This window comes from Elephantulus edwardii, unplaced genomic scaffold, assembly GCF_000299155.1.
Source record: "Elephantulus edwardii isolate Elephantulus edwardi_28Jun2011 unplaced genomic scaffold, EleEdw1.0 scaffold00041, whole genome shotgun sequence".
NCBI lineage: Eukaryota > Metazoa > Chordata > Mammalia > Macroscelidea > Macroscelididae > Elephantulus > Elephantulus edwardii.
Genome location: NW_006399791.1, coordinates 5,275,865 through 5,301,576, shown reverse-complemented (window position 1 = coordinate 5,301,576; position 25,712 = coordinate 5,275,865). Strand labels below are relative to the sequence as shown.

Below are 25,712 nucleotides of genomic sequence, written 5' to 3'. Positions count from 1 at the left end.
GATTAAAAAAAAAAAAAAAGGCAGTGATCTGAAACTCTTGTGGGGATGGGAAAGGAGACTGACCAAGAGTACTGTCTTAGTTATCTAGTGATGCTACTGCAGATATATCACAAATGGGTGGTTCTATAAACAAATTTCCATCCTTACAGTTTCTCATTTGACCCTTGGTGAGGAGTTGAAACTAATTCATAGCTGACCCTTCAGGAGGTTTTGAGAGGCTGTGCATTAAACAAGAAGAGATGCCCATCTTTCTCCCTTGGAGCAGCTGGTAGATTAAACATCTAGAGAAGTCCTGGCTTTGAGTTAGCAGCGCAATTCCCTCAGGACTGCATCACCAGGATGCCCTTCTCAGTTTTGGAAGGTTGTAAATTCAACTGAAAGATTCCATCAACGGGGGAAAGTTTTGTATTCTCTCTCTATGGCACTGAACAAAGATCCTTATCTCTCTTGAGCATCAACTTCTATGATCTTCATATAGCTTACCAACTCTCTTCTCCCACATCTCTTCTATCTTAAAAAGACACTAACTCAAAATATACCTGACACTAATCTTACATAATGAAGACAGTCCATTCCCAAATGGGATTATAACCACAGGAGTAAATATTAGGATTTACAGTTTATATTCCTGGGGACACAATTCCATCTATAACATTCCAGTCTTTGGTTGTCCAAAATCTTGTCTTAGTCATGAATACATTTACCTTATCATATCATCACCAATTAAAGATTTGACTGACACAATTTAATGAAAGAACATATGGAAAAAAAAAAAAAAAAGAGAGGCAATGGTGATGAAGGAGGAAGTTCAAGCTGCTCTGAAGAAACTGGCAAAAACTATGACCCCAGGAATTGATGAACTACCAACTGACATATTTCAGAAAACAGATGCTGCCCTGGTCATGCTCACTGGATTGTGCCAAGAAAACTGGAGGACACCTGAATGGAAGAGATCCATATTTATCCCCATTCAAAAAAAGAGGGGATCCAACAGAGAATGGAAATTACCAAACATTGTAACTAATCTCAGACAAGCAAAATCCTGCTGAAGATTATCCAAAAAATGAATGACTGGAGCAGTATATCAACAGAGAATGTCTAGAAATACAAGTCATGTTTAGAAAAGGCCTTGTCATTAGAAACACCACCAGGTGATTTTGGCTCAAAGCAAAAGAAACAGAGGCATGTGACTGTGGATCACAAAAAATTATGGCTAACACTGAAAAGGATGGGAATCTCAAAATATCTGATTGTGCTCATGTGAAACCTATATATATACCCGGATCAGGAAGCAGCTGTCAGAACAGAACAATACTTCATGCTTCAAAATTAGGAACGGACCGCATTAGGAATGCTTCATTTCTCCTAACCTTTTCTATCTACGTGTGGAACACATCATTTAAGAGGCCGGACTTTATGAGGAGGAGTGGGGCATCAGGATTGGAGAAGACTCATCAACAATCTGTGTTATGCAGACACAACTTTGCTCACTGAAACTGAAGAGGACCTGAAATGTCTGTATCAAAAGGTCTTCAATGTGGATTGAAACTCAACCTCAAGGAAACAAAACTTCTCACCACAGGCCCAACTGGCAGCATCATGATACAAAAGAGACCATTAAAAATTTCAGCTTGCTTGCTTGGCTCCACAAACAACACTCTCAGCACTAGCAGTAAGGAAATCAAAAGGCAAGTTACATTGGGAAATATCTGCTACTAGGGACCTCTCCAGAGTGCTAAAGAGCAATGAAATAAATTTGGAGATTAAGGTATATTCCCAGGCCATGGTCTTCACAAGTGCTTGCTATATACATCAGAGAGCTGGACAATGATTATTGATGACAGAAGACTCATCAATGCCTTGAGTTATGGTGCTGGAGAAGAGTACTGAACATAATGCCATGGACTGCCAAGAGAACAGGTGGGTTTATTATTTTAAAATTTGTCCTAGAAGACACAAATTTGACTAACAAGTTGTAAGTACATGAGTCCAAAAATTATGGAAAAGTAAAAGAAAAGATTCTTTCATTGTTTTACAAACCCTCCCCCAGGTCCCCTCCACCATGTAGCCCTCTCTCTAGTCTCCTGTGATGACAGAAATACCTAGTTATATATCCCTTTTAAACACTTTTCTCCCTCCTCTGTTTCAGTGCAGTATACATTATTGAACCCATCTTACTCAGTCTCTCCCCAACCCCAAGGACAGTTCCATTCTACAACAGTGGCATCATGTAATATTTGTCCTTTTGTGACTGGGATATTTCACTCAGCATAATGTTCTCCAGAGTCAACCATTTTGAATAATATTGCATGAGTTCCTTGTTTTTTAATGCAGCATAGTATTCCATTGTGCGAATATACCACAGCTTCTCTAGCCATTCGTTTGTTGATGGGCACTTAGGTTGTTTCCAACTCCTTGCTATTGTGAACAAAGCTGCAATAAACATGGGTGTGCATATATCTGCTTGGATGTCAGCTATGGTCTCTTCAGGGTATATTCCCAGTAGTGGAATTGCTGGGTCAAATGGTATCTCTATTTGCAACTTTTTGAGAAAGCGCCATACCACCTTCCACAGTGGTTGCGCCATTTTACCCTCCCACCAACAGTGAATCAGGGTTCCAGTTTCTCCACAACCTCGCCAGCATTTGTTGCTTGCTGTTCTGTTAAATTTTGCTATTTTGACTGGGGTGAAATGATATCTCAGAGTTGTTTTAATTTGCATCTCTCTTAGGGCTAGGGATTTTGAGCATAACCCCCATGATACATCTTCAAGGATATGAACATGTACGGCCAAGCACAATCAATAAGAGTGCATCTAAATTCCAAAATCAATCTCCATAATAGTCTATGTGTTTCCTACTGCCAAAGGGGCCCTTTAGAGTAGTGAGAGAAGATCTTCACCCTGAAACCCACAGCGTCCCTTTTCAGCAGGAAGTAGCTAAGAGAATACGCCATCCCCTTTTCCTTATGACTTAGGGTGAAGTCTCTCTCAGGGAGGAGTGATAGGGAATGGCAAAGGACACACTGACAAAGAAGATTAATCAGAACTGGCTTTGACAAGCACTGTGGCATTTGGACAAGAACAAACTGGGAGGAGGGTAGAGAGAATAGTGCAACAATGAATGAATGGAAACCCAAAATCTCTGTAAATGTTTATGAAAATTAATAAAATATAGAAAAAAAAATAAAATAAAATTTGTCCTATTCTCTGTGACCATCACTACAACAGCCCCACCCTCTAGACTCAGCTCTACCTCCTTTCCAGGCCCTCTGTGATGATTAACACAACTCCCTCACCTTTAAGTTTAATGTTCCTAGTCCATCTCAGTGGTGACAGTACTTCCTCAGCCCCAGCATCCCTTGTTCTTCTGCTCCATGAGCATGGCAGCCCCAAACCTATCCCTCTGGCATATGGTAGCAGCAACTCCACACTCAGGAAACAAGCTGGCTAAAATCTGACTCTTTAAAGCCTAAAGGGCAATGTCTCCACCCTCTGAGGTCCAGAACTTAAACTAGAGGAGGAGAAGGGTGTATGTCTTCCAACAGTTGTAGCCTTTTTATTTCTTGGAGGGCAAACAATCTTGCACCTTTGGCTTGTTTCCTGCCTACAGGATTTTAAAAGCAGACAGTATTTTTATTCTTCTTCTGTTCCTTCCAGTCTAAACTGAGGGGTTTTCAGCTGTGATAGCTGGTTAATTTTATCAATTATAGATTTATCACTTCAAAAAGAGATAGGTCCTTTGTGAACATTCTAGGACATACCATCTTCAGTTTGTATAAAAAATTTTCCAAAAAAAAAAAAATTTTCCGTTTTGTTTTTCATTTTACATGTTGTTAGGTGCCACTGAATTGGAACTGACTCAAAGTTGACCTGCCTGCAGGATTTTCTATAGACTGCAAACTGCATAGGAGGAGACAAAAAGCAGGTGCTGAGATGTGCAGTCAGAAAAGGGGGCAAAAAAAAAAATCAGGAAATTAACAAGAGAGGTTAAGAAGGCAAATAGTACTTACAGAAAAAGAAATTTAACCCTAAAAATGTATGAGTCACATTATATTCTCATTTTCTCTCTCTCTTGTGCACACACACACACACACACACACCCCCCCCACACACACAGAGACACACAAGTTGCAGGAAGCATTCACCAGTGATGAATAAGATGAAGATAGTCTGCTATTACTAGAAATACGAGTTTCAAGCTTAAATAGTATATACAGGCTTACAAAATCTGTCAAAGAAAATGTAGCATAAAGCAGTTGTGTTGTTGTTAGGTGCCACTGAGTCAAGTATGACTCAATAGTGAGCATCAAGTAGTATGTAAACAAAAATAATAAGCCACTTAAGATAGGGCTGTCAAAACCACTATGAGATACCATCTCACCCCAGACAGAATTGTAAAGTTAACAGAACAGCAAACATCAAATGCTGGCGAGATTGTGGAGAAACTGGGAACCCTTAGTCACTGTTGGTGGGAGGGTAAAATGGCGCAACCACTGTGGACGGTGGTATGGCGCTTTCTCAAAAAGTTGCAAATAGAGATACCATTTGACCCAGCAATTCCACTATTGGGAATATACCCCAAAGAGATCATAACTGCCACCCAAGCAGATATATGCACACCCATGTTTACTGCAGCCTTGTTCACAATAACAAAGAGCTGGAAACAACCCAAGTGCCCATCAACAAACGAATAGAGAAGCTCTGGTATATTCACACAATGGAGTTCTATGCAGCATTCAAAAACAAGGAACTCATGAAATATTATGCAAAATGGATGACCCTGGAGGACATGCTGAAATATCTAAGTCACAAAAGGACAAATATTGCACAGGGCCACTGTTGTAAAAAAGGGACAGACATCAAGGTTGAGGGAAGACAGAGAAGAAGGGGATGAATGATGTATACTGCACTGAAACAGATGAGGGAGAAAACTGTGTAAAAGGGATATATGATTGGGTATTATTTTCATGACAGAAGTCCAGAATGAAGGCTTCACAGTGGAGTGAACTTGGCAGGAGGGATTGCATAACAATGAAAGTTTTTCTTTTTAAGGAAAGGAGTGATTTGGAGGGTGGGGGTGGGCAGGGTTTGGTTAACAATGAATGACTAAAAACCCTAAGTCTCTGTAAACTTTCATTAGAATTAATAATAATAATAATAATAAAAGATATGGTTGATACAAAGGACTTTTTGTCTATAGTCTGGTGGATGACAAATATAGGGTATGGCAACTATGTCATGAATCAAGTTTTTTTTGGGGTTGTTTTCTTTCAATAAAATTTTTATTTTCTGCTGGTTCACTTAACAAAATTCATATACACTTTTTCACACCAGATCTTTCCCATTTCCTTTACCCACTGTACCCTCTACCCATCAAATTGTGCAACCCTATGATCAACCACAGTATACCCACGCCCATCCTCACTCCTCTGCTCCCACCTCCCCCACACTTTGGAGCCTCATACATGTTCTATAATAATGGTCTTGTATAGTATTTGTCCTCATGGGACTGAATTAGTTCACTCAGCATAATGCTCTCCAGTCCCTCCCAAGTTAGTGATTTACAAAATAATTGTTCATGCGTGCTGTGTAGTACTCCATCATGTGAATGTGCTATAATTTCTCAATCCATCTGGTTATGAATAGATATCTGGGCTCTTTCCATGTTCTTATGATTGTGAGTAACACTGTTATGAGCACTGGTGTACAAGTCTCTGTGTCTCAGCTCTCATTTTTTCGGGGTATATTCCAAGCAGTTTAATAGCTGGGTCATATGACATTTCTCTTGTTCAGCCTTCTGAGTAAGTGCCAAATGGCCTTCCAGAGTGATTGTACTATTTTACAATCCCACAAACACTGTATAAGTTCCTATCTCACCACATCCTTTCCAACACGTATTACTTGATGTCTTGTTAAACTCTGCCACTGCTCCTAGAGTGAGACGGTATCTTATTGTGGTTTTTATTAGCATTTCTCTTACTGTCAGATTTTGAGCATTTCTTCATGGATCTGTTGGCCATCCAAATATGTTCCTCTGTGAAAAATCTTTCCATCTCATTTTCCCATTTTGTAACTGTGTTATCAGTTTGTCTGTTTTTGTGGAAGCCCTGTAGGATTCTGTAAACTTTTTGTATGAGACCCTTGTCTGAAATAGTATTGCCAAATGTTTTTTTCCAAATCAGTAGGTTTTCTTTTCACTCTGTTGGGAAAAGTTTTTTGAATGAGCACAGGGATTTAATTTTTAGAAAGTCCTATTCATCAAATTTATCTTCTCCAGATTCTTTATTTCTAGCTGTGTAATTTTTCAAGATTTTTAAAAAATATATTCTTGTTTTTATTAGGTGTTGTCAAACCCAGTCCAACCTATTCTGACTTTATGGACAACAGAACAAAATCCTGTCAAATTCTGTACCATTCTCACAATCTCTACTATGCTAAATCCACTGCTGCAGTCTGTTGGGTCAACACATCTTGTTGAGGGTTGTCATCTTCACTGACCCTCTACTTTTCCAAGCATGATGGATTCTCCAGAGACTGGTTTCTCCTGGTAACTGGCCCAAAACATATGAGAGAACAATGTGACTATACTTCTTCCAAGATTGATCTGTCTACTCTTTTGTCAGTCCATGGTACATTCAATAATCTTCACCAACACCACAGTTCAAAGGCACCATAAAGTGTACCAGAAAGGGTTAAAAACAAAACAGGGGACCATTATAATTTTCTTCACATTAATTTGTATTGGTATATCTATTCTACCAACTGAAGGGCTTTCTCAACTATCCTGCAATTCTCTATTATGCCTGCAAAGATTATCTTGAAGCTTTGTCAAATTAATTTGAAAAGCTACAAATTGTTTCTATATTGTTATATGCCATCAAGTCTCCTGTGACTCATAGCTACCCTATGTAGAACAGCTCTGAAGCTTGCCCTGTCCTGAGCCAGTGTCACTGACTTTGACATGCTTACCCTCATTATTCCAGGTACTGTATCAAGCCATCTCATCTGGGAGCTTCCTCTCCTGCGCTGTCCCTCTACCCTTCTTTCTGAGCAGGACGTTGTTCTCCAAGGACTGGTCACTCTTGGCCACAAGCCCAAAGTATGTGAGATGGAGCTTCAAATTCCTAGCCTCCAAGGAAAACATGGTTTCATCCTCTCACAGACAGACCTATTTGTTTTATTGGTGGTCCGTGGTGTATTCAAGACTCTTCTTCAGAAAAACAACCCAAAGGCATTGATGATTCTTCTGTCATCCTTAGTTCAGTGTCCAGTTTTCTGATGCATAACAAGTAACTGCAAAGACCATGGCCTGGATCAGTCACATCTTAGCCTCTAGACTGACAGCGTTGCTTCTCTCGAGAGGTCAGCAGATTTTCCCAGTGCAATTTATCTTTTGACTTCCTGACTACTGGTGCCAAGAGTGTTAAGTCTGTCTATAAATAAAGTATTATGACAACCCACACTGGCCACCAATAACTTCTACTTCCTAAAGTTCTCATAGTCATGGTCAATTATCTGTCCTTCAATCTGGGGCAGATTAGACTAAGCTCCTATCATTCACAGTGATTTTCATTTATTAAACATTTAGCATGTGCTAGACACAGTGATACAAGCCTTTGTGAAAATCTTTAATTCCTCAACTCAGCTGTCAAGTTAGAACTGACTCATACACTTGATCCTCTAAAAGGTTTTCAGAGGCTATAAACCACATGGATTAGAATGCCCATCTTTGCCCACAACCAGAGCAGCTGATGGATTCAAATTGTATGCCTTTGGACTGGCAATGCAACTCCTTACCAATAGGCCATCAGAGTTCTCTAGACCAATTCTTAGGATACAGGAATTATTATCCCATTTTAATCATAGGATCAAGTTTGTTGAAGTAAGAGAGTGGTACTCAATTCTTTCTGATGTTAAATTTTATCTTCTATAGTGTACTATTCACCAATTACCTTCTTTTTCTTAACAGGACCTTACGGCTGTTTGTCTTCATTCTCCTGGCACCTTTTTTTGTTGTTGTTGTTAAAACCATCAACTCTAGACAAGTAATTTCTTTTACCATATCTCAGTGCCTTGGGATAGAAATCATCCAGGACTTGCCACTCTGGGACCTTATTTTTTTAAAAAAGGATGTTGGGTTCAAAAGACTTGTTATTAACAGATGCCATCAAATCATTCCAAACTCAAGGCACCCATAAACACAGTGGGATGAGACCACTGTGACTAGGTTTTCAGTATCCTATTTTACTCCCAGTCCATTGTAATATGTATACCTCTAATGGTGAGTGTTTTGTGTCTGTACATAAGATGTGGTGACAGGAAATGGATCCCATGTCTCATGAAAGGTTAATAATTCTACCAAACATCAGTATCTCATACCTTAGACCTCTTGAATAAAAACTGGTATTTTAACAAGATCTCCAAAAGATCTGTATGTCTATTAAAGTTTGAGAAAGAATCCCCTATCATGCATTAGTTCTCTAAACAGAGGACTAGAGATTATTGAAATATATTACTGACAGAATAATGGTGAGTGATACTCAAAAGAAAAAGAGGTATCACTTTAAGAAACCCTGGTGGGCTATGCTGGACATCCTCCAAAAAGTTTGAATCCCAAACCACGGAATATGCAGGAAGAGAGACTTAAGTAACAAGGAACAAGTAAGGGTATTTTTTTTAAGTGGCATATTCATTGTGGTTGCGTCGGGATCAACTTATAGCCGACCCACCACCGGGTTTTGGAGGCTGTAAAATACACAGGAAGAGACTACCCATCTTTCTCCCTCAGAGTAGCTAGTGGATCTCAATTACTAGAGACACACTACTTTTGGGATAAGTAGCCCAACTCCCTATGGACTATGCCACTGGAGTTCCCCACAAAGTGGCATGGATGATGTTAAAACACTAAGTGACAAGGCAGAACAAGAAGCACTTTGTGAACATTCAAGACAATCAAGAGGCTCTGTAAGCTCATACTGAGCAATAATAAAGGCAGCTGAAGCCTACTGTTTGGGACAGATACATATTAAGAGGTGACAGAAAAGTAAAGACATTTCTGGGTTACTTTACAAAACCAGAATATTAATGGTGAATTAGAGCTGTTGTCTGAGTGCCATTCAGTTGGTTTTGACTCATAGCAACCTAATGAAGAGAACAAAACACAGCCTCATCCTGAGCCACTCTCCAATCGTTATCATGCTTGAATCCACTGTTGCAGTCACTGTATCATTCCATGTCACCAAGGGATGTCTTCTCTTTTCACTTATCTACAAAAAAATAATTTCCTCCAAGGATTGCTCTCCTCTTGGTAAATACTGAAAGCACCTAATAAGAAATCTTGTTTCCTCTGCTTTTAAGGACCTCTGTGATGATACTTCTAAGATATTCTTCTGACAGTCCATGGCATATTCAGTATTCATCTCCAATTCCAAATTTTAAAGTCATCAATTCATTTCTGGTCTTTCTTATTCATAAGAAAAATTTATCAATTTAAAGCTACTAAAGTTGATGACTGTTTAAGTATGTTTAATTTTACAGGTAAGAACATCTCTATTTTTTTTTTTTAATTTTTATTATTTTTTTTTGTGCGTGTACCGTCAAATCAGATCTGACTGGTACAGGAGGAGATTGTCTCTCCTTCCCCGGCAGAGCATCTGGTGGGTTCAAACCGTGCGCCTCTGGGATTGTAGTTGCAGTTCTTTGCCACTAGGCCACCAGAGCTCCCCAGAACATCTCTATTCTTAATCATTGAGAAAACCATCACATGTACAGACATATAGCAAGGACAAACAAGCGATAAAGTTAAGTAGGGTAAAATGTTAATAGAAGAATCTGGATAAAGTAAATACAAATATTCTTCAAATTCTGCAATTTACTGAAATCTGTAGTTATTAAAATACAAGTTTTCTTTAAAATATTATAGCAAGGAAAACTAGCCAATTCTCCTTCATTTTTCTTTGCCTCTTTGAAGCCAGCTGATATAACCAGAAATGGGAAATCAAGTACAAAGTATTAAGGACATGAATTCCCAGGGGGAAAGGTGGTAATTGAGTACCTTTGGAGTCTGTGCCCATGAGAGGAAATAATCTTTTTTTAAACAAGCTTTTTAAAGCCTCAAAAACATTTGTATAGATTTTTGCAGGCACGTATCTGTACAAAGTTCTACCTTCTTGATCAAACATACCAAGGGTCATCCTTACCATCCTACTCCAACAGTAATTAGCTCAACACCTGTCAAAGAATAGGTGATCAAAGTTTGGGGACTATTACATGAGGAAAAAAAGGAACATTCTATCATTCAGAGCTAAGATGCTTTATATATATACACACACACACACACACACACATATATATATATTCTTTTATATCAAAGTTAATTCAATTTAAGGGTATAACATTGACTTAAATGAAACACAGACTTGGGGATGACCTTTACACCTAGGTGACCCTCCAGTGGATTTTAAGAGGCAGTCAAGCACAGACAAGGAGGTTGCCTCATGTTCCTCTTGTTGGAGCAGCTTGGGAGATTCAAACGGTGTATTTCTGGGTTGGGAGTATAACTCCTTATCACTATGCCACCAGAACTTCCAATTACCAATAAAGAAGTTTAGAAAAGCACAGTGGATGACCTGCCATGAAAATTGTGACTGTATTCCTTCCACTGGTTTCAAATACTTTCTTCAAAGAGAACAGCGTTATCAAATAGGTAACAGGCTGAAGTGAGTTTCTCAAGCTGAGGAAGAGCTGGGTGGAAGAGAGCTCTCCTCCTCCTTTTTCTGCCTCGTCTACCCCAGAAATTTTTGAGATCCCCAGAACCACTAAAATATATAAGCGCGTTGGAGTTCACAAAGCAAGAGAGTGCCTCAATGGACACTGTGCTACGCTTACAGAAATATAGGGGAAGGGCTGACTGACATCTTACAAAAGGGTAGTACCATCTAGTAGAGATCAAAGATCAGAGTGTTCCAGAACTAACACATCTAATTTGTGTGCAGAGCAAAGCATTCAAAAGACTGGACTTTATGAAGAAGAGTGTGGAACTAGGATCAGAGGAGGACTGCAACTGATATAATCTTGCTTGCTGAAAATGAAGAGGACTTGAAATATTTACTGAAGAAGATTTCAGTATGATTTTAACATCTCCACATTACTAAGACAAAAATCCTCACCACATGATCAACTGTAAACATTATGATAGAGAAAATATTTCATCTTGCTTGGATCCACAATCAACACCCTTGGCACAGCAGTCAAAAAAATCCCAAAAGATGTACTGCATTGGGTACACTTGCTTTCAAAAACCTCTCTAAGGAGTAAAGGAGCAATGCTGTCAGTTTAAAGATTAAAATGCATCTGATTCAAGCCATGATCTTTTCACTTACTTACACCTCAAAGTTGAACAGTGACTTAGGATGACAGAAAAAGAACCTATGCTTTTTTTGTTTATTAAATTTTATTAGTTTTAATGAACATTTACAGAGATTTTGGGTTTTCATTCATTCATTGTTGCACTGTTTTCTCCCCCCTCCTCCCCAGTTCGTTCTTCTTCCCCCCCCCCCACTGTCTGTTTTAATTGTCCAATTGCCACAGTGCTTGTCAAAGCCAAGAACCTATGCTTTGAGTTGCAGTGTTGGAGAAGAGTACTGACAATCCCACGGACTGCCAAAAGAAACAAATATGTCTTGGATTAAGTGCAGCCAGGGTACTCCTTAGAGGTAAAGACGGTGAACTTTCATCTTAATGTATTTTAGGAATACTATTAGGAGAAGAGAGTCCTTGGAAAAAAGTATCAGACTTGAAAAGGCGGAAGATCAGCTCAAAAGAGGAAAACCCTCAACAAGATGAACTGACACAGTTACTGTAACAACTGACTCAAGTATTTTAGGGATGCTGAGAATGGCACAGGATAGGGAAAGGTTCAGATCTGTTGTTCACAGGATTGCTGAGTGGCAGTAAACACAACAGCACCTATTAACAATCACCACCACCACAGGACAACTCTGTACGTTCATCATTTTCCTATAAATATTAAAAAGAAACAAAAAGAAGACACTTTATTAGAAAGTACAGATAAGACAAGAAACTATCAAAAGCTTGAACTTTCTTGCTAGTCTGATGTTCCTTTTTAATCTATGTTAGAAGCCAAGATTTTGTTACTGGTCACCTATGGCCAGATGCCTTAGTATGGCCTGAATGTCCCTCTGTAATCCAACTTCATACAAGCTCTGGCGCTGATCATCTACAGATCGAAGGAAAGAAGTAATGACGCTCAACCCTGGTGGAAGTTGAGTTCAGGAGATGAAACTGGTACCAGACTACATTTCCCCTCTGCTTGGTATTGAGTGATCAGAATCAGCTTCTACCAGTGAAGAGAACAAGAGCTAGCAATGGTTCATTCCCTGTGCTTGTTCTCTTCTTTCTAACTCGAAGTGGAAAGATGATCTGCTAAAAAATACACCTTTTCTATACTATATCTCCTAAAATCCAATTAACTCCATCCACTCCATACTACAGGTCACAGAGCTTTCACTAAGGTCATATATTAAGCATAAAACTAGATGGTTTAGTTGGTGGGTTGCAGAAGAGAGATCTCAGAGCTATCCTCCAATGGTGGTCCATGCCCTGGCCTCTTTGCCCTGGTTCTATCCTGACCTCCAAAATTCAGAGAACCAAGAAAGTCTCAAGTTTACCAAATGTCTCTAGCCCCGGTGGCAAAGTATATCGTGAATCTACATCTTCCAAAGGTGACCAAGAAAGGCGGTGTGCTGTTCCTGGAGCAGAGGCCACTCATCCCTACTCCCATGCTGGCAGGAATCAGCAGTAGCTACAGACATCTCTCAGGAAAGTCACGGGGAAGAGAGGACCTGGCAGAAGGCTCTAGCTCATTAATGCTACCTCAGAGAGTACAGGAGACCAAATCAGCAGTAATATTTTTAGACTGATTGTTAACTTTCTCCACTTTCACCCTTCGATGCCAGATTCTGTGGGTTTTACAGCTGAGTCATTGCTCGAATTTTCTCAAGCTTTCCCCAGAAATATAAAGGCACCCAAAATCTGATGGCAGCAGCAACAGCAGCAGCAAAGGCCTGGCACTGAATGCTTGCTTCGACAGACACTGTCTGAACTTTAGTTCAACCAGGGTAGAAACCAGGTCCCAGACATCAGATCCAAACTAGGAGCTATTATTTCTAGGTTGATATATAAAGTCTCATACAGAAAATTCTTCTTATCTATGCTTTGAGGCTAGGGTTACTTGTTCTGGATCTATCTGAAGGCAGGGAGAAGGACAGGGCAGAAGGCAGCATCTAACAAAGGTAAGAAAACAGGTTTTAACTCTTTTGCCTGCAACTCTAAAAGTTAGAATGCTATATATACCTCAACTCAAGCAGGGATCTTCTGAATATGAACTCCCACTCTATGGATCTTTCAGTTCCAAGATGGATGGCATCAAGCATATCCTTCTTCCTAAAGAGATTCCTAGTCTTGCTCTTTGAGAACATTTTATTATTTGCAAAAAAAGACACATCTATGTCTAGCATAAGGTGAGAGTACACTCTCCACCTGCATCCAATCACCTCAACTCTTCTCTCATCTGGGAAGCATGTCACTGTCATCCTGATTTCCAGATCTCTCCCCACTGAAGTCACTCCCAAACTATGATTCCACAAAAGGACTCATGCATGCTCCAGTGTATGACAAAAACTTTTTGGAAATACAGCATCATGCTATAAAAGCTATGGGAACCCTTAAAAATGTATACATCTAGATGAAAGAAGCATTAAAATGGGAGAGATTTATCTGAATCTGCAATAATTAACACTCAGAATTAAAAAGATGCTCATTAATCATTATTCACTTGGCAAATATTTATTAAAAGCCTTTGAGTTGGGCACTGTGATACTACTGCCTAGTAATGTAGTTACTACAGTAATGGAGAATTAGTCTGAGAAGATATTCAAGAGATCCTAGTTAGGACCACTAAGTCCATGTCCCAGTTAGGAGAGTCAGAAAGGCTGTATTTGGCAATGTAAAGTGCTCTGTCTGGATCAAAGATGAGTGAAGAAAATCAAAGATACAAGAAAACGATTAGTCAAAAAGACAGAAAGACCTCATGAATCCCAGCCTCCAGGACCCTGAGACCAAAACAACTAGATGGTATCTGACTATTACTGCTAATGTCTTTCAGTAGGAGGCACTCGACAGAATTGGGAGCTAAAAATTACTTAACAAAATTCAAAATAACAAAAAAGACCAAGCATACCAAGTTTTATAAAATCTGGTAGAAACTATAAAATTATACACTTTAGACATCCTTCAGGTCTGGAACACTCCCTTGGCTCAACTTTCCAAGGAGGAACAAACAGTCTTTACAACAACCATTATAAACCAAAAAGGGCAGCATCTATCCAGGCATAAAACTCATAAGGCAGGAAAGAAGAACAAATGAAAACAAGAAAACACAAGAAGTGGGAGCGTGGGCTTAAACTGTGGAAATTACAACCAATGGGAAAAACCGAAATAAGCATTAGTAGCTGTGTGCTCTGCAAGCTTCCACCCAAAACACAATAAAAAATTTTGGAAAAGAAAGCAAGTCAAGTAGGCAGGCTATTGGGATGAAGCTGGAAGTACAGCAGCAAAAGCAAAATGCTAAAGATTCCCCTCTCGTTCTGGGCTGATTTAGTTGGCAGATTACTAAGGAGTATGGGAGTGAGACAGCACAGGGAACATTCCATTCACTGGTTAGCAGTTAGGGTAGAAACCAGAGGGGACGAACAGGTTAATCCCCAAAGGACTCCTGAAAGTGAGTGGGAGGAGACAGGACATGTCCTCTGGCATTGCAGACTGAGCATCTGGTCTGCCCACTAGGTTTCTGAACAAGGCAGTCATTAGGAGTTCTTACTACCAGGTCCCCCAAAGTAGAAAAGTAGTCCTCAGAGTCACCACACTCTCCTGCTGAGTAATGCTGCATGCAGAAAAGTCACAGAGAACGCAGGAAGAAAAATACAGCGAGTGGTGGAGCTGATGAGCCAGGAGATGCAGGGTGAAGAAGCCTTAAATCACATGCCGTGGCCTTTTGGAGATCTCAGCAAGAAAACACATCACCTGCTGAAAAGTCCCTGGAGTTGTAGAAGGAGGGCTCACTTTAAAATAAGACTTCTTTTTTTTTTTTTTTTAAATATGGAACGCTTCACGAATTTGCGTGTCATCCTTGCGCAGGGGCCATGCTAATCTTCTCTGTATCGTTCCAATTTTAGTATATGTGCTGCCGAAGCGAGCACAAAATAAGACTTCTTGATCAACATGTTAAGAGTTCTGCTCAATGGAACACAGGTGTAACAGATAGCATAAAACTTTTGAAAACAAAGAAGTCTGAAATTAAATTCCAGTAGTAAGTTGTGTCATTTTTGGCACTTTGTAACATCTGTAAGACTATTTCCTTATCTATAAGGAGGTTTAGTAGTACAGGGGTTAAGTACTTGGCTAACTAAAATATTAGTGGTTCAAATGTACTAGCTATTCCATGAGATAAAGAAGTGGCACTTGGCTTCCATAAAAATTTTAGCCTTGTAAATATGTCCTGCAGGGTCACAGTAAGTTTGAATTCTTTCGGTAACAATGAGTTTAAAACAGGAGTATCAGCAGCACCCATTTTACAGGACTGTGCAAGCATTAATATCATGTTATTTACTTACCATAGGAAGTCATTGATAAATGGTGGCTATCAGTCACCCTTCACTCCAGTATACAGATGGCAGGCTTCCTAGTCCTTTATTACAGGAATTCAGACACTTCAATCATGATAAGATGCAGCCCTAGCCTCCTGCCTCTGGAGTCTCAGAGAAAACTTGTAGCATTCACCTTTCCCTAAAAGGTTTTCCTCTTCATGAAAAGGTTGAGCCTCAGGGTAGCACACTCTAAAGCAAAGACTCTCCAAAGCACTATATCCAATTCAATCCAATGCTGAATTTGTAGGCACAATTCCCAAGGGCAGGCTCCACCTCCAGGATGCTCAGAGGCCAAAGAAACTCACATAACAGAGAGATCCTAAACCCTGGAGAGGATACCATGGACCATGCTTCATGCTAAAAGCCCATGAAAGGTTATCCTAATGCCTAAAGTTGTTGGAAAAGAGAATGAAAGGCCCTATCACAAGCAACTATAATGTGGTTTTTGGTATGTGTCCCTTCAGCAACTGTGAAGATGCAGTGCAACAATTTTATTAATTGATGTACCTTCAGTGCCTAACACAGTGCCTGCCACAAAACTAGTGCTCAATAGCTGCTTAATGAATTCATTTAAGATTTTTTGGCAAAAATCCTGCTATCTCCAAACTTGCTCCCCATATTATCTGACAGGAGTGGTGGTAGACAGATTTGATGCCACAGATGCATGGGATAACATATCACCAAGCTTGCTCTTTGGGCTCCACAAAAACAGGGTACCAGGCTATCTGCAAGAGGAACTCGAGACTGCTCACTGTGCTGTGATATCAAGTTAGAAAATGTTTTTTAACCCTAAGTTCTGTCCTGGAGGAACAGCAGGAACTCAGAGTTATGGAAATGCCCTCCTTCCCTCTGAAGACATTGAAGATAGTCCATCTTCAGATGGAATGGCAGTGTAGGCACTAAAATGTGAGTTGCATGTTCCTGCAATACTGGTGAGGGTGTGTGATCTGGTACTGCAGCTGGCTAGTGGGAGGGATGGATCCCACTCCAGGAGGCAGTACCTTCATATGGGACTTCCTAGAGCTCAAAGGGAGGTGGCCAGTATGGCTCCAAGCATCAAGGATAATCTGATAATTATAGAAGGATGAATCTTCAAAAAGGAAGATATATCCATGCTAACCCCACCCAGAGAACATCATGCCACTGAGACAGCCCTTAGTCCCTAGGATTTCTGGGCTCTCGGACTGTGGTCCTTCACTGATTCACAAAATCATGTCATACATATCATTAAAGTGCCTGATATGGACGGTACAAAATAAGTACCACTTATTTTGACCACTTCCAAGACAAAGGGCTTCAGGAAAAATAGACAGAGAAGGCAGGGAAATTATTGCTGCACCCACGCTATTTTTTTAACAGTAAAGTAATACAGTAACTTTTCAGGCCAAGCTCTCTAAGCTTCAAACTGGCTCCACCTGCATTTCTATGGGTCCACTGTTCTCAGACACTTCAGAAGGGCTCTTGAAGCTAAAGGAAGCCAGAGCCCAAGAAAGCAATGGCTTCAACCTGATACCAGTGAAAACGGTATACTGGTCAAACCTAATCACTCACAGATAGGTAGCCATCTTCCAAATGGGTTATTTTGTAATTTTCTCAGATACAGTGGGAGTGAGAACAAGACAAGGTCGGCTCCAAAGGCCACCTGGGTTAGCTACAAAGTAAGTTCTATGCAAAAGAAATGACCAGGGCCTCCAAGATGTGAGATACCACACTTCTTCCTCGCACAGGGGAACCGAGCAATTATCAGTCTGTCTGGAAAAGCTTGTACCAATTCAATACTAGTACTTCTAGAAACCTTAGCTTGACGCAGAGGTATGTTCTTAAAATTAAAGCAAGCTCTTCCCTACCTATATCCAAATTAAAAAGAAATAAATTAAAAAATCCATTCCTCCCCTGCCTTCACTAATCAAAAGGGACTTTAACAATTGGGCATTAAAATGTCAAACAGACCCAAGAGTCTCAGGATCTGCAAAGCATTCTAAAAAAAGACCTGCAACAAACAGGATGGAGACCAGAAAAATTAAGTTGACAGTACCTTGCTGCCATGTCGGTTGGGGTGTGGGGTAGCAAAGGAAGGATGACTGAATCAATGCATTCCGACTCCTGCTACTAGTATCAAATGGTTTTTCCTTACCTATTGTTTATTTCTTTTCCATCTTCCTTTAATTTCTGTTGATAGTCTTTTCATTAAGGTTTTATATAAAGTAAAACAGATGGATCTTAAATGTACTGAGATTATATCTTAAATTCACACTTCTTCCCCAAATACTTCATGACTTGAGTCTGACCAATTCTCTTGCACGTATCACAACATGGGAGTAAGTGGGCAACAGTGGGGGAGGGTGCTTTCACAGAAGCAGTTCAGGAGGTTGTTAGGAAGCCCCTCCAATCTACGACACCTCATTAAAACCTACCAGGAAGGCAGGACCCTAAAGAGAAGTTGTTCCTCCTGGTTACCCTTAACACAAAGGTTGGGGGAAACATCTGGGTATCTGAGAATCATCCCACCCCTCTTACCCTGCCTATGCACTTTCCAGGATCCATCCTCTTCTGTTCAGTCAATTCTAACATTTTGGCAATACCCAGGCTCATCAAGGGCTAAAATTCCTTCCTTGACAAGATTCAGGGACCACCCATCCTTTACATACAGCTCTTTAGTTTTAAAAGCAATTGAGAAATCGAATATGGACATACAGTGAGATCAGACCCTTAAGTCCCAACCCCCACTGCAAACTGTTTTGCTTCATCATCTCTAAGACAGGCCTGGGCACCAGGGGGATCTTTTCTGAATAAGGCTGTCACCTTGGGGACCCTTCTTAGGGCCACCTCAGCTGTAGACTAACAACTCCTGGGAATTTATCAGGGTAAGTGGAAAAGCCATTCCTGCCTTTACGAGCAACCATCTGTCCTGCCACACTTAGAGCCAAGCATTTACATCTCTTGCAAAACAGCTCCATGTTGTTGGGGAGGGGGGCGGGGGAGTGATGCAAAGGGGAATAGAACAACTGTTGCTGTGGATATCCTCACTCACCACCCGTATGCCCCCTCCCCCAGCCAACTCATTTTCCGGCACTCACCCGAGTGTGTGCTGCTTGGGGCTGAGGAATCCGAGTCCTGGGTGCTCCAGGGTCGGTCCCAGCCTGTCAGACTGAGAGACTGCAGGCCAAGGCACAAGTCATTTGCATCAGGGAGGCCACGGGAAGATTCTTGCGCAGAGGTGGGGAAAAGCATCCTGTTCGCAACTGTTTCTTCAGAGTCCTGGAAGTCTGCTTTGAACAAGAGGACAGACAAGAGAACCCCAGAGTTAAGGTCTGTTTCCCCCAATATTATCAACAATAAATATTATAAGTAATAGTTTCCCCAGGCTCAGGGACCAGACATCTAAGCTGACTGGGTGCCGCAACCGCTGCCTCTGCACTTTTGGGGGCGTTTGAGCAAGAGCAGTTGCCATACAGCCCCCTCCCCACACACACACCCCTATCCCGTCTGCAGTACAGACTGGGCCAGCATGTGATCAGGCTGCTGATGCTTCCCGCTGCCAGTGACATCAGCCGGCTGAGCCGTGCAATAGAGAGCGGCATCATCCCTCACAGAACGGGGGAGGAGCAGGAGGGGACGACAGGGAGGAGACTTGCCCACAGGGAAAAGACAGCACAACAGCTACTTGGAATAGTCCGAGTGCAGGGCTGGTGAGTCCGGGTGGCAAGGCAGCGCCCACCAGTCTCCAGCAATGGTGGCCAAGCGGCCCTCAGGAGTGACCGAAGTCCTCTCTGCCGATAGCAAAGCCTGCTTGTGTAGCTCTGCCCTTCTGCCCCTCCCTTCCCCTCCCTCTACTCTCCACCCCCAAACCCAAAAACACTCTAGTCCTGGACTCTCTCCAGCTGCTGGCTCAAGCCCTGGTTTTACAGCCAAATGCAAAGCTTCACAATCCTGCGAGCAAAAATCTAGTGCTCCAAGTGGCCCCTGTGCAGCACCCTGACACAGCAATGTTTACCATTGAGGAATGGGATAACCTTCAGAAAAACACTGCACACTGGACCCTGGAGAACACCACCTGGTGCTCCAGGCTCATCTAGAGCAGTTATCACAGAGAAAAGGGGGTCAGTGTCAGGATAGGGAGGGAGAGTCACTACACTGTTCTAGAAGCTTCTGTGCTATCTCACAGGACATGGCCTACAACCTACATGCCAAAGTAAGACCTGCCCTGACTAGGGCAGGCCTTGATCCAGGGCTCCCTCACCCCACAGTCCAGGATTAGTGGTGTCTCACAGAGGAAAACAAAGAGAAACACTCTGAAGTATTATGTCCTATCAGAAACACCCTGCTGAGGTGCTTACATCACCTGGTTCTATCACTACAGTTTCTCTTGCCCTCTAGAAACACCCTTTAATGGCTGCCACATGTGACAGTTGCTTACTCTTTTTTTTTTTTTTTTTTTTAGTTGCTTACTCTTTTAAATGCTTGAATCTACTTCCTCAACCTGGATCTATTTCTTCAGCCTCAGGGCTGCTTCGAGGACCAACAAATATTCTATTTTTGTAGCTATTAACAGGTTCAGCAACAAAGTCCAGCTCTGGTCAGAGTTTCTGGAATCACTGTCCATTCCTTTTTACCAACGAACCTTTATGCTACATGAGTCCTAGTCAACAGGTTTCTTCCACACCTGGACCAGGCTGACAGCATCTCTCTATTCTCCCCTTGTTGGGAAGAAAAGTAACCTGATACAGAAGTACTCCCATTTGGGACCTCCCTTAAAAGGGCATGAAGGGCAGGAGAGAGGGGGATAATGAAGTTAGCTAGCTAGATGTTCCTGCAGTATGTATGCCCTATGTCCACAAGCACTTGTGTACAGCTCAGAGTGGGAAATGGTCAGTCTGTGGTAAGGACTCCTCCCTCTGGAGGCTTTTTTAGGAGCTCTGCTGCTGTGTCATCCATCCACACTATTCCTGTCTGGCTGTAGATGCTCTGTTTTCTGTCTGCTCAAGCCTTGTTCTTCTCTGCACTGACTGGCACCTCTGCAAAGGTTGAAGAACTCATTCATGCTGGTGCTGCCCACATTCAGGCCATTTCCTTCTCTACTTGTACTCTTTTCTCTATGGTTGAGGAAACATTTATTAAATAATCTGTATTATCAATTACAAAATCTTAAGATTTCCTTTAAAAAACTTACTTTTAAGTACAAATTCCTCCCTAAACCAGTTTATCTATTGGAGTCCTCTGTATCTTAATCCAAAAACGTTTACAATACAAGTAACCATTTCTCTTCTGCTCCTCTAAAATCAGGGCACCTACGGTTTGCAGTGGTTAAGACCTAGGCTGTTAACCGAAGGGGCTTAAGTTTGAATCCACTAGCTGCTCTGCAGAACAAAAGTACAGTAGTAGTGTGTTTCTGTAGAGATTTCTAGTCTAAAAAATTCCACTGACTAAAGATCTACTATGCCCAGAATGAAAAACTGAGGAGGCATATTGTTATATTAATACAAAAAGACAATTTTAAAATCTATCTTAACGTTAGTGATAGGATACTATCTATATTGATACAAGGAAGACCAATAAATATGACTATTATCCAAATATATGCACTAAGAACAAAAGTCAAAGAAGAGGAGACTGAAGCTTCTACCAACTTTTGAAGTCCAAAACTGACCAAACATGAAGTCAAGAAGCATTAATAACTATGAGTGACTGGAATGCAAAAGCTAGAAGCAATGAGGAAGCAACAGTAAAATCAGAAAGTATGGTCTTTGTGACAGAAATGAGCCCAGATATAAAATTACTGTATTCTGAATGCCCAATGATTTCTTCATTGCAAGCATCTGTTTTTAAAAAACATAAAAAGCGACTTTACTCATGGACCTCATCTGATGGACAGAAGAATCAGAATGACTTCATCTGTGGAAAGCATCACTGGAGAAGCTCAATACTAGCAGCCAAAAGCAGGTCAGGTGCTGACTATGGGACAAACCATCAATTATCATGTATAGTACAGTTCAACTGAAGAGGAAGAAAAAGAAAACAATCCCACAAGAACCAAAATCTGACCTTGAGTCTATCCCATCTGAATTTAAAAATCATCTCCATAATAGATTTGATGCACGGAACAGTAAGGATCAAAGGCAAGATGAGTTATGGGATGATGCTAAAAATATAATCATGAAGAGAGTAAAAGGTTTTTACAAAGAGAGGAGGAAGAGAAGATCAAAACAGTCTTTCAGAAGAGACTTTGAAAATTGCCCCAGAGCACTGTGAAGCCAAAACAAAGAGGCAGAAATGCAGAAGTAAAAGAGCTTAACAGAAGATTTCAAAGGGCAGCTTGAGAAGACAAAAGAATGTGCAAAAAACTGGAGCTCCAGAATAAAAAGGGAAGAATTCAAGAATTCACTCAGCATTTATATCAAGTTGAAAGAATAGAAAAAATAAATTTAAGTCTCCAGATGCAATACTGAGAGATGTTATGAGCAAAATCTTGAATGCTCTAGGAAGCATCAAAGAAGATGGAGAGAATACAGTCACTGTATCAAAAAGAACTGACTGACAGGAAGATTTCAAGTAGTACTATAAGAACAAAAACTCAAGCTTTGGGGAGAACTGTGGTGATCTAGTCGCAAAAAGCTGCACTGCAATTCCAGAAGTCCCTGTTTTGAATTCGCCAGATCCTCTGCTAGAGAAGGGACAATCTCCTCTTGTATCAGTCAGATTCCATTTGATGGTGTACACACACACACACCCTCCTCCTCAATCTGCACTCAACGCTTTGGCAAAAAATAAGGACCCAGGAAGCTATGGAACACAAACTGACATGCTTCAGCATCAACAGATGCAGTTCTGGATGGGCTCACCAGTTTGTGTCAGGAAATTTGGAGGATAGCTACCTGACCAACTAACTTGAAGAGATCCCATACTCAAGAAACGTGATCCAACAGAATGTGGTAATTGTTGTTATGTGCCGTCAAGTCGTTTGCGACTCATAGTGACCCTATATACAACAGGCCTAAACCCTGCTCTATCCTGTGCCAGTCGCACTGCCTCTGACACACCCATCCCGATTACCCCAGTCACTCAATCAATCCATCTCATACAGGGTCTTCCCCTCCTGCGCTGTCCCTCCACCCTCCCAAGCATGATGTCCCTCTCCAAGGATTGGTCCCTCCTTGCAACATGCCCAAAGTATGTCAGATGAAGGCCCAGAATCCTTCATCCAAGGAGTAGCTTGGTTTAACCCTCTCTAGGATGAATCTGTTTGTTTTCTTGGCAGTCCATGGTACATAAACAATATCATTTCATAGCACATGCAACCAAAATATTACTGAAAACATCCAAAAATGGCTAGGACGGTACAATGACAAAGAACTGGTTGTAGTTCAAGCTGTGTTTAGAGGAGACTGTGGTACAAAGGATATCACTGCTGATTCCTGGCTAAAATCAGAGAAAACCAGGAGAACATCTATTTGTGTTTTGTTGACTATGCAAAAGCATTTACGTGGATAATAACTATATAGCTAGTATAGAGAAGAATGGGAATTCAAGAATACTTAAATGTGTTCATATGAAACTTAGACTAAGAAGGTGCTTTAAGAACAGGGCAAAGGAAAACCTTAAGATTTAAAATAAAGGTGTGAAACAGGGTTATATCCTTTTTCTTCTTATCAATTCCATTTATATGCTGAGCAAATCATTTGAGAAACCACACTGTGAAACATGGGAACATAATCGGAAGACGATTCATCATCAACCTCCATCATGAGGATGACTCAGCCTTGCTTGCTGAAAGTGAGGAGACTTGAAATGTTTGTTGAAGATGATCAAAGATCAAAACCTCAATATGGACTGCATCTCTACACCAAGGAGAAAAAAAATCCTCATCATTGGACCTATAAGCAACATTATGACAGATGGAGAAATTACTGACATTGTGAATGATTTCACTTGGCTACACAAGCAACGATCGTGGTACTGTTGTTGACTGCCTTTGAGTCAAGCAGGACCCATAGTGACCCTATGAACAAAAGGCCTGAAGCCTTTCTGTAATTATTGACATCAAAGTTCATAGAGTTTTCTGAGGCATGTTGTTTAGGAAGTAGATAGTAGCAGTCTGGAAATCAGGAGTCATAATACATCAGCCCTTGGGCCTGGTTTTAATTGTTCTCAAACATTCTTCTAAGAAAGACAGCAGTGGTCTGGCAATTTGCTGTACAATGGCAACCTGTGGTTGATGTTAAATGTAAACACTGACATTGATGTGTCAAATGGTTATCCATGGTGGCAGTGTTTGGTGGAGCTCCTGAATTAAAACAGGCTTGGAAGTAAGAGTGGCATCCACATCCGAAATAGCTTGCATCTGGAAACTCCATGAACTTAAAAGAAAAGGTGAAAGCTTTGTGTGTTCAAGACTTTCGTTATAGGGTTGCTATGAGTTGTCTAAAACTCAACAGCACTTAACAACAATACATTGAGAAAGTCTGTTAATGAACTCTCCAAATTACTGAGGAGCAATCATGTCAGTCTGAAGACTAAGGTGTACCTGATCCAGGCCACAGTCACTTGCTATGCATTTGAGATCTGACAATAAAGGTGATAACTGAAGAACTGACTGAAGCCTTTGAGTTGTCTTGTTAAACAGTACTGAATATCCCATGGGCTGCCAAAACAAACAGGTAAGTCTTGGAGTAAGTGCAGCCAGAATGCTCCCTGGAAAAAAGGATGACAAAGCTTTGTCTCACATACTTTGGGCATGTTTCTAAGAGAGGCTGTTTCTTGGAAAGAGATAATCATGCTTGGAGAGGTGGAGGGCCAGTGAAAGAGGGGAAGACCCTTGATAAAACAGATTAACACAGTGACTATAACAATGGGCTTAAGTGTGTCAGACATGGACAATGACAAGAGCATTAATGGAGTTTTTCTTTGGTATGCTACCGTAGGTTGAAAAAATTTAAACATCAAAATACACTCCTGCTACTCAAAGTGTAGTTTGGCCCATAATATCAGTGTCACACATCACCAGGTGCTTTTAATAAATGCTGCAGCTCAAGCTGCATCTCAGATCTATGGAATAATATACATTTGCCAAGACTGCCAGTTAATAACACATATGTTTCAATAGTATTGGTATATGTATCTGGCACAATCTCCCATACTTCTAAGGGCCCAGGTTTCAGCAGCAGGTTTATTTAACCCCTCAAAGAGGGTGCTACTAGCGTTAACTTTATGCTAGGCAAATCAGTAGCAGCTTGAATTCACCTGTCACTAATGGTAGTAACCAAAGTGTCAGCAGCTTGACTTCATCAGTCACGATATGGGGGAATAATAGGGAACTCTGGTGGCCTAGTGGTAAGAAGCTGTGCTTTCAACCCCAGGGCATAAGGTGCAAATCCACCAGCTGCTCTATGGAATAAAAATGAGCACTCTCTGTGCAATTTAGTCTCTAAAAACTTGTTGTAGGATCAGCTGAATCAGTTCCCCCTTGAGAAGACATTAACAACAATAGCTTCCCTTAAAGATTTAGAGTTTCTAAAGCCCAGTGGAGGGTAGCTATGAATCAGAACCAAATCGAAGGAGTGGGTGGTTTGAGGCAAGAACAAAAGGTTATAATCTGCAACCAGAAGCTCAGGAATCTAATATAACTATACTCTTACCAATGCACTTCCATCAGACTTCGTCTTTATCTTTAGACATTCTTCATATTATTCTTTTTTTAAAAAAAATTATTAACGTCAATGAAATTTTAGAGAGACTTTGGATTTCCATTCATTCATTATTGCACTTTTCTCCCCTCCCATCCCTCCCCCCTAGTACAACTACCCTCTTGGAAAAGTAAAAGAAAAATTCTTTGTTTTATAAACCCTCCCCCGGGTCCACTCCACTCTACTGCCTTCGCTCTGGACTCCTTTCATGACAAAAATACCTAATCACATATCCCTTTTAAACAGTTTTCTCCCTCATCTGTTTCAATGCAGTATACATTATTGAACCCGTCTTTCTCAGTCTCT

At 40.9% G+C, this 25,712-nt stretch overlaps 1 protein-coding gene across 2 annotated transcripts in view; it reads right to left on the bottom strand.

Moving 5' to 3' along the window:
- The window catches only part of CPEB1 (cytoplasmic polyadenylation element binding protein 1), a 171,714-nt gene that overhangs the window by 30,418 nt on the left and 115,584 nt on the right, over positions 1-25,712 (bottom strand). For both annotated transcript variants that reach the window (XM_006885137.1, XM_006885138.1), the window contains one exon: positions 18,804-18,992. In XM_006885137.1, coding sequence (XP_006885199.1) covers positions 18,804-18,992 — 189 coding nt within the window. The remainder of the gene's footprint in view (positions 1-18,803; positions 18,993-25,712) is intronic.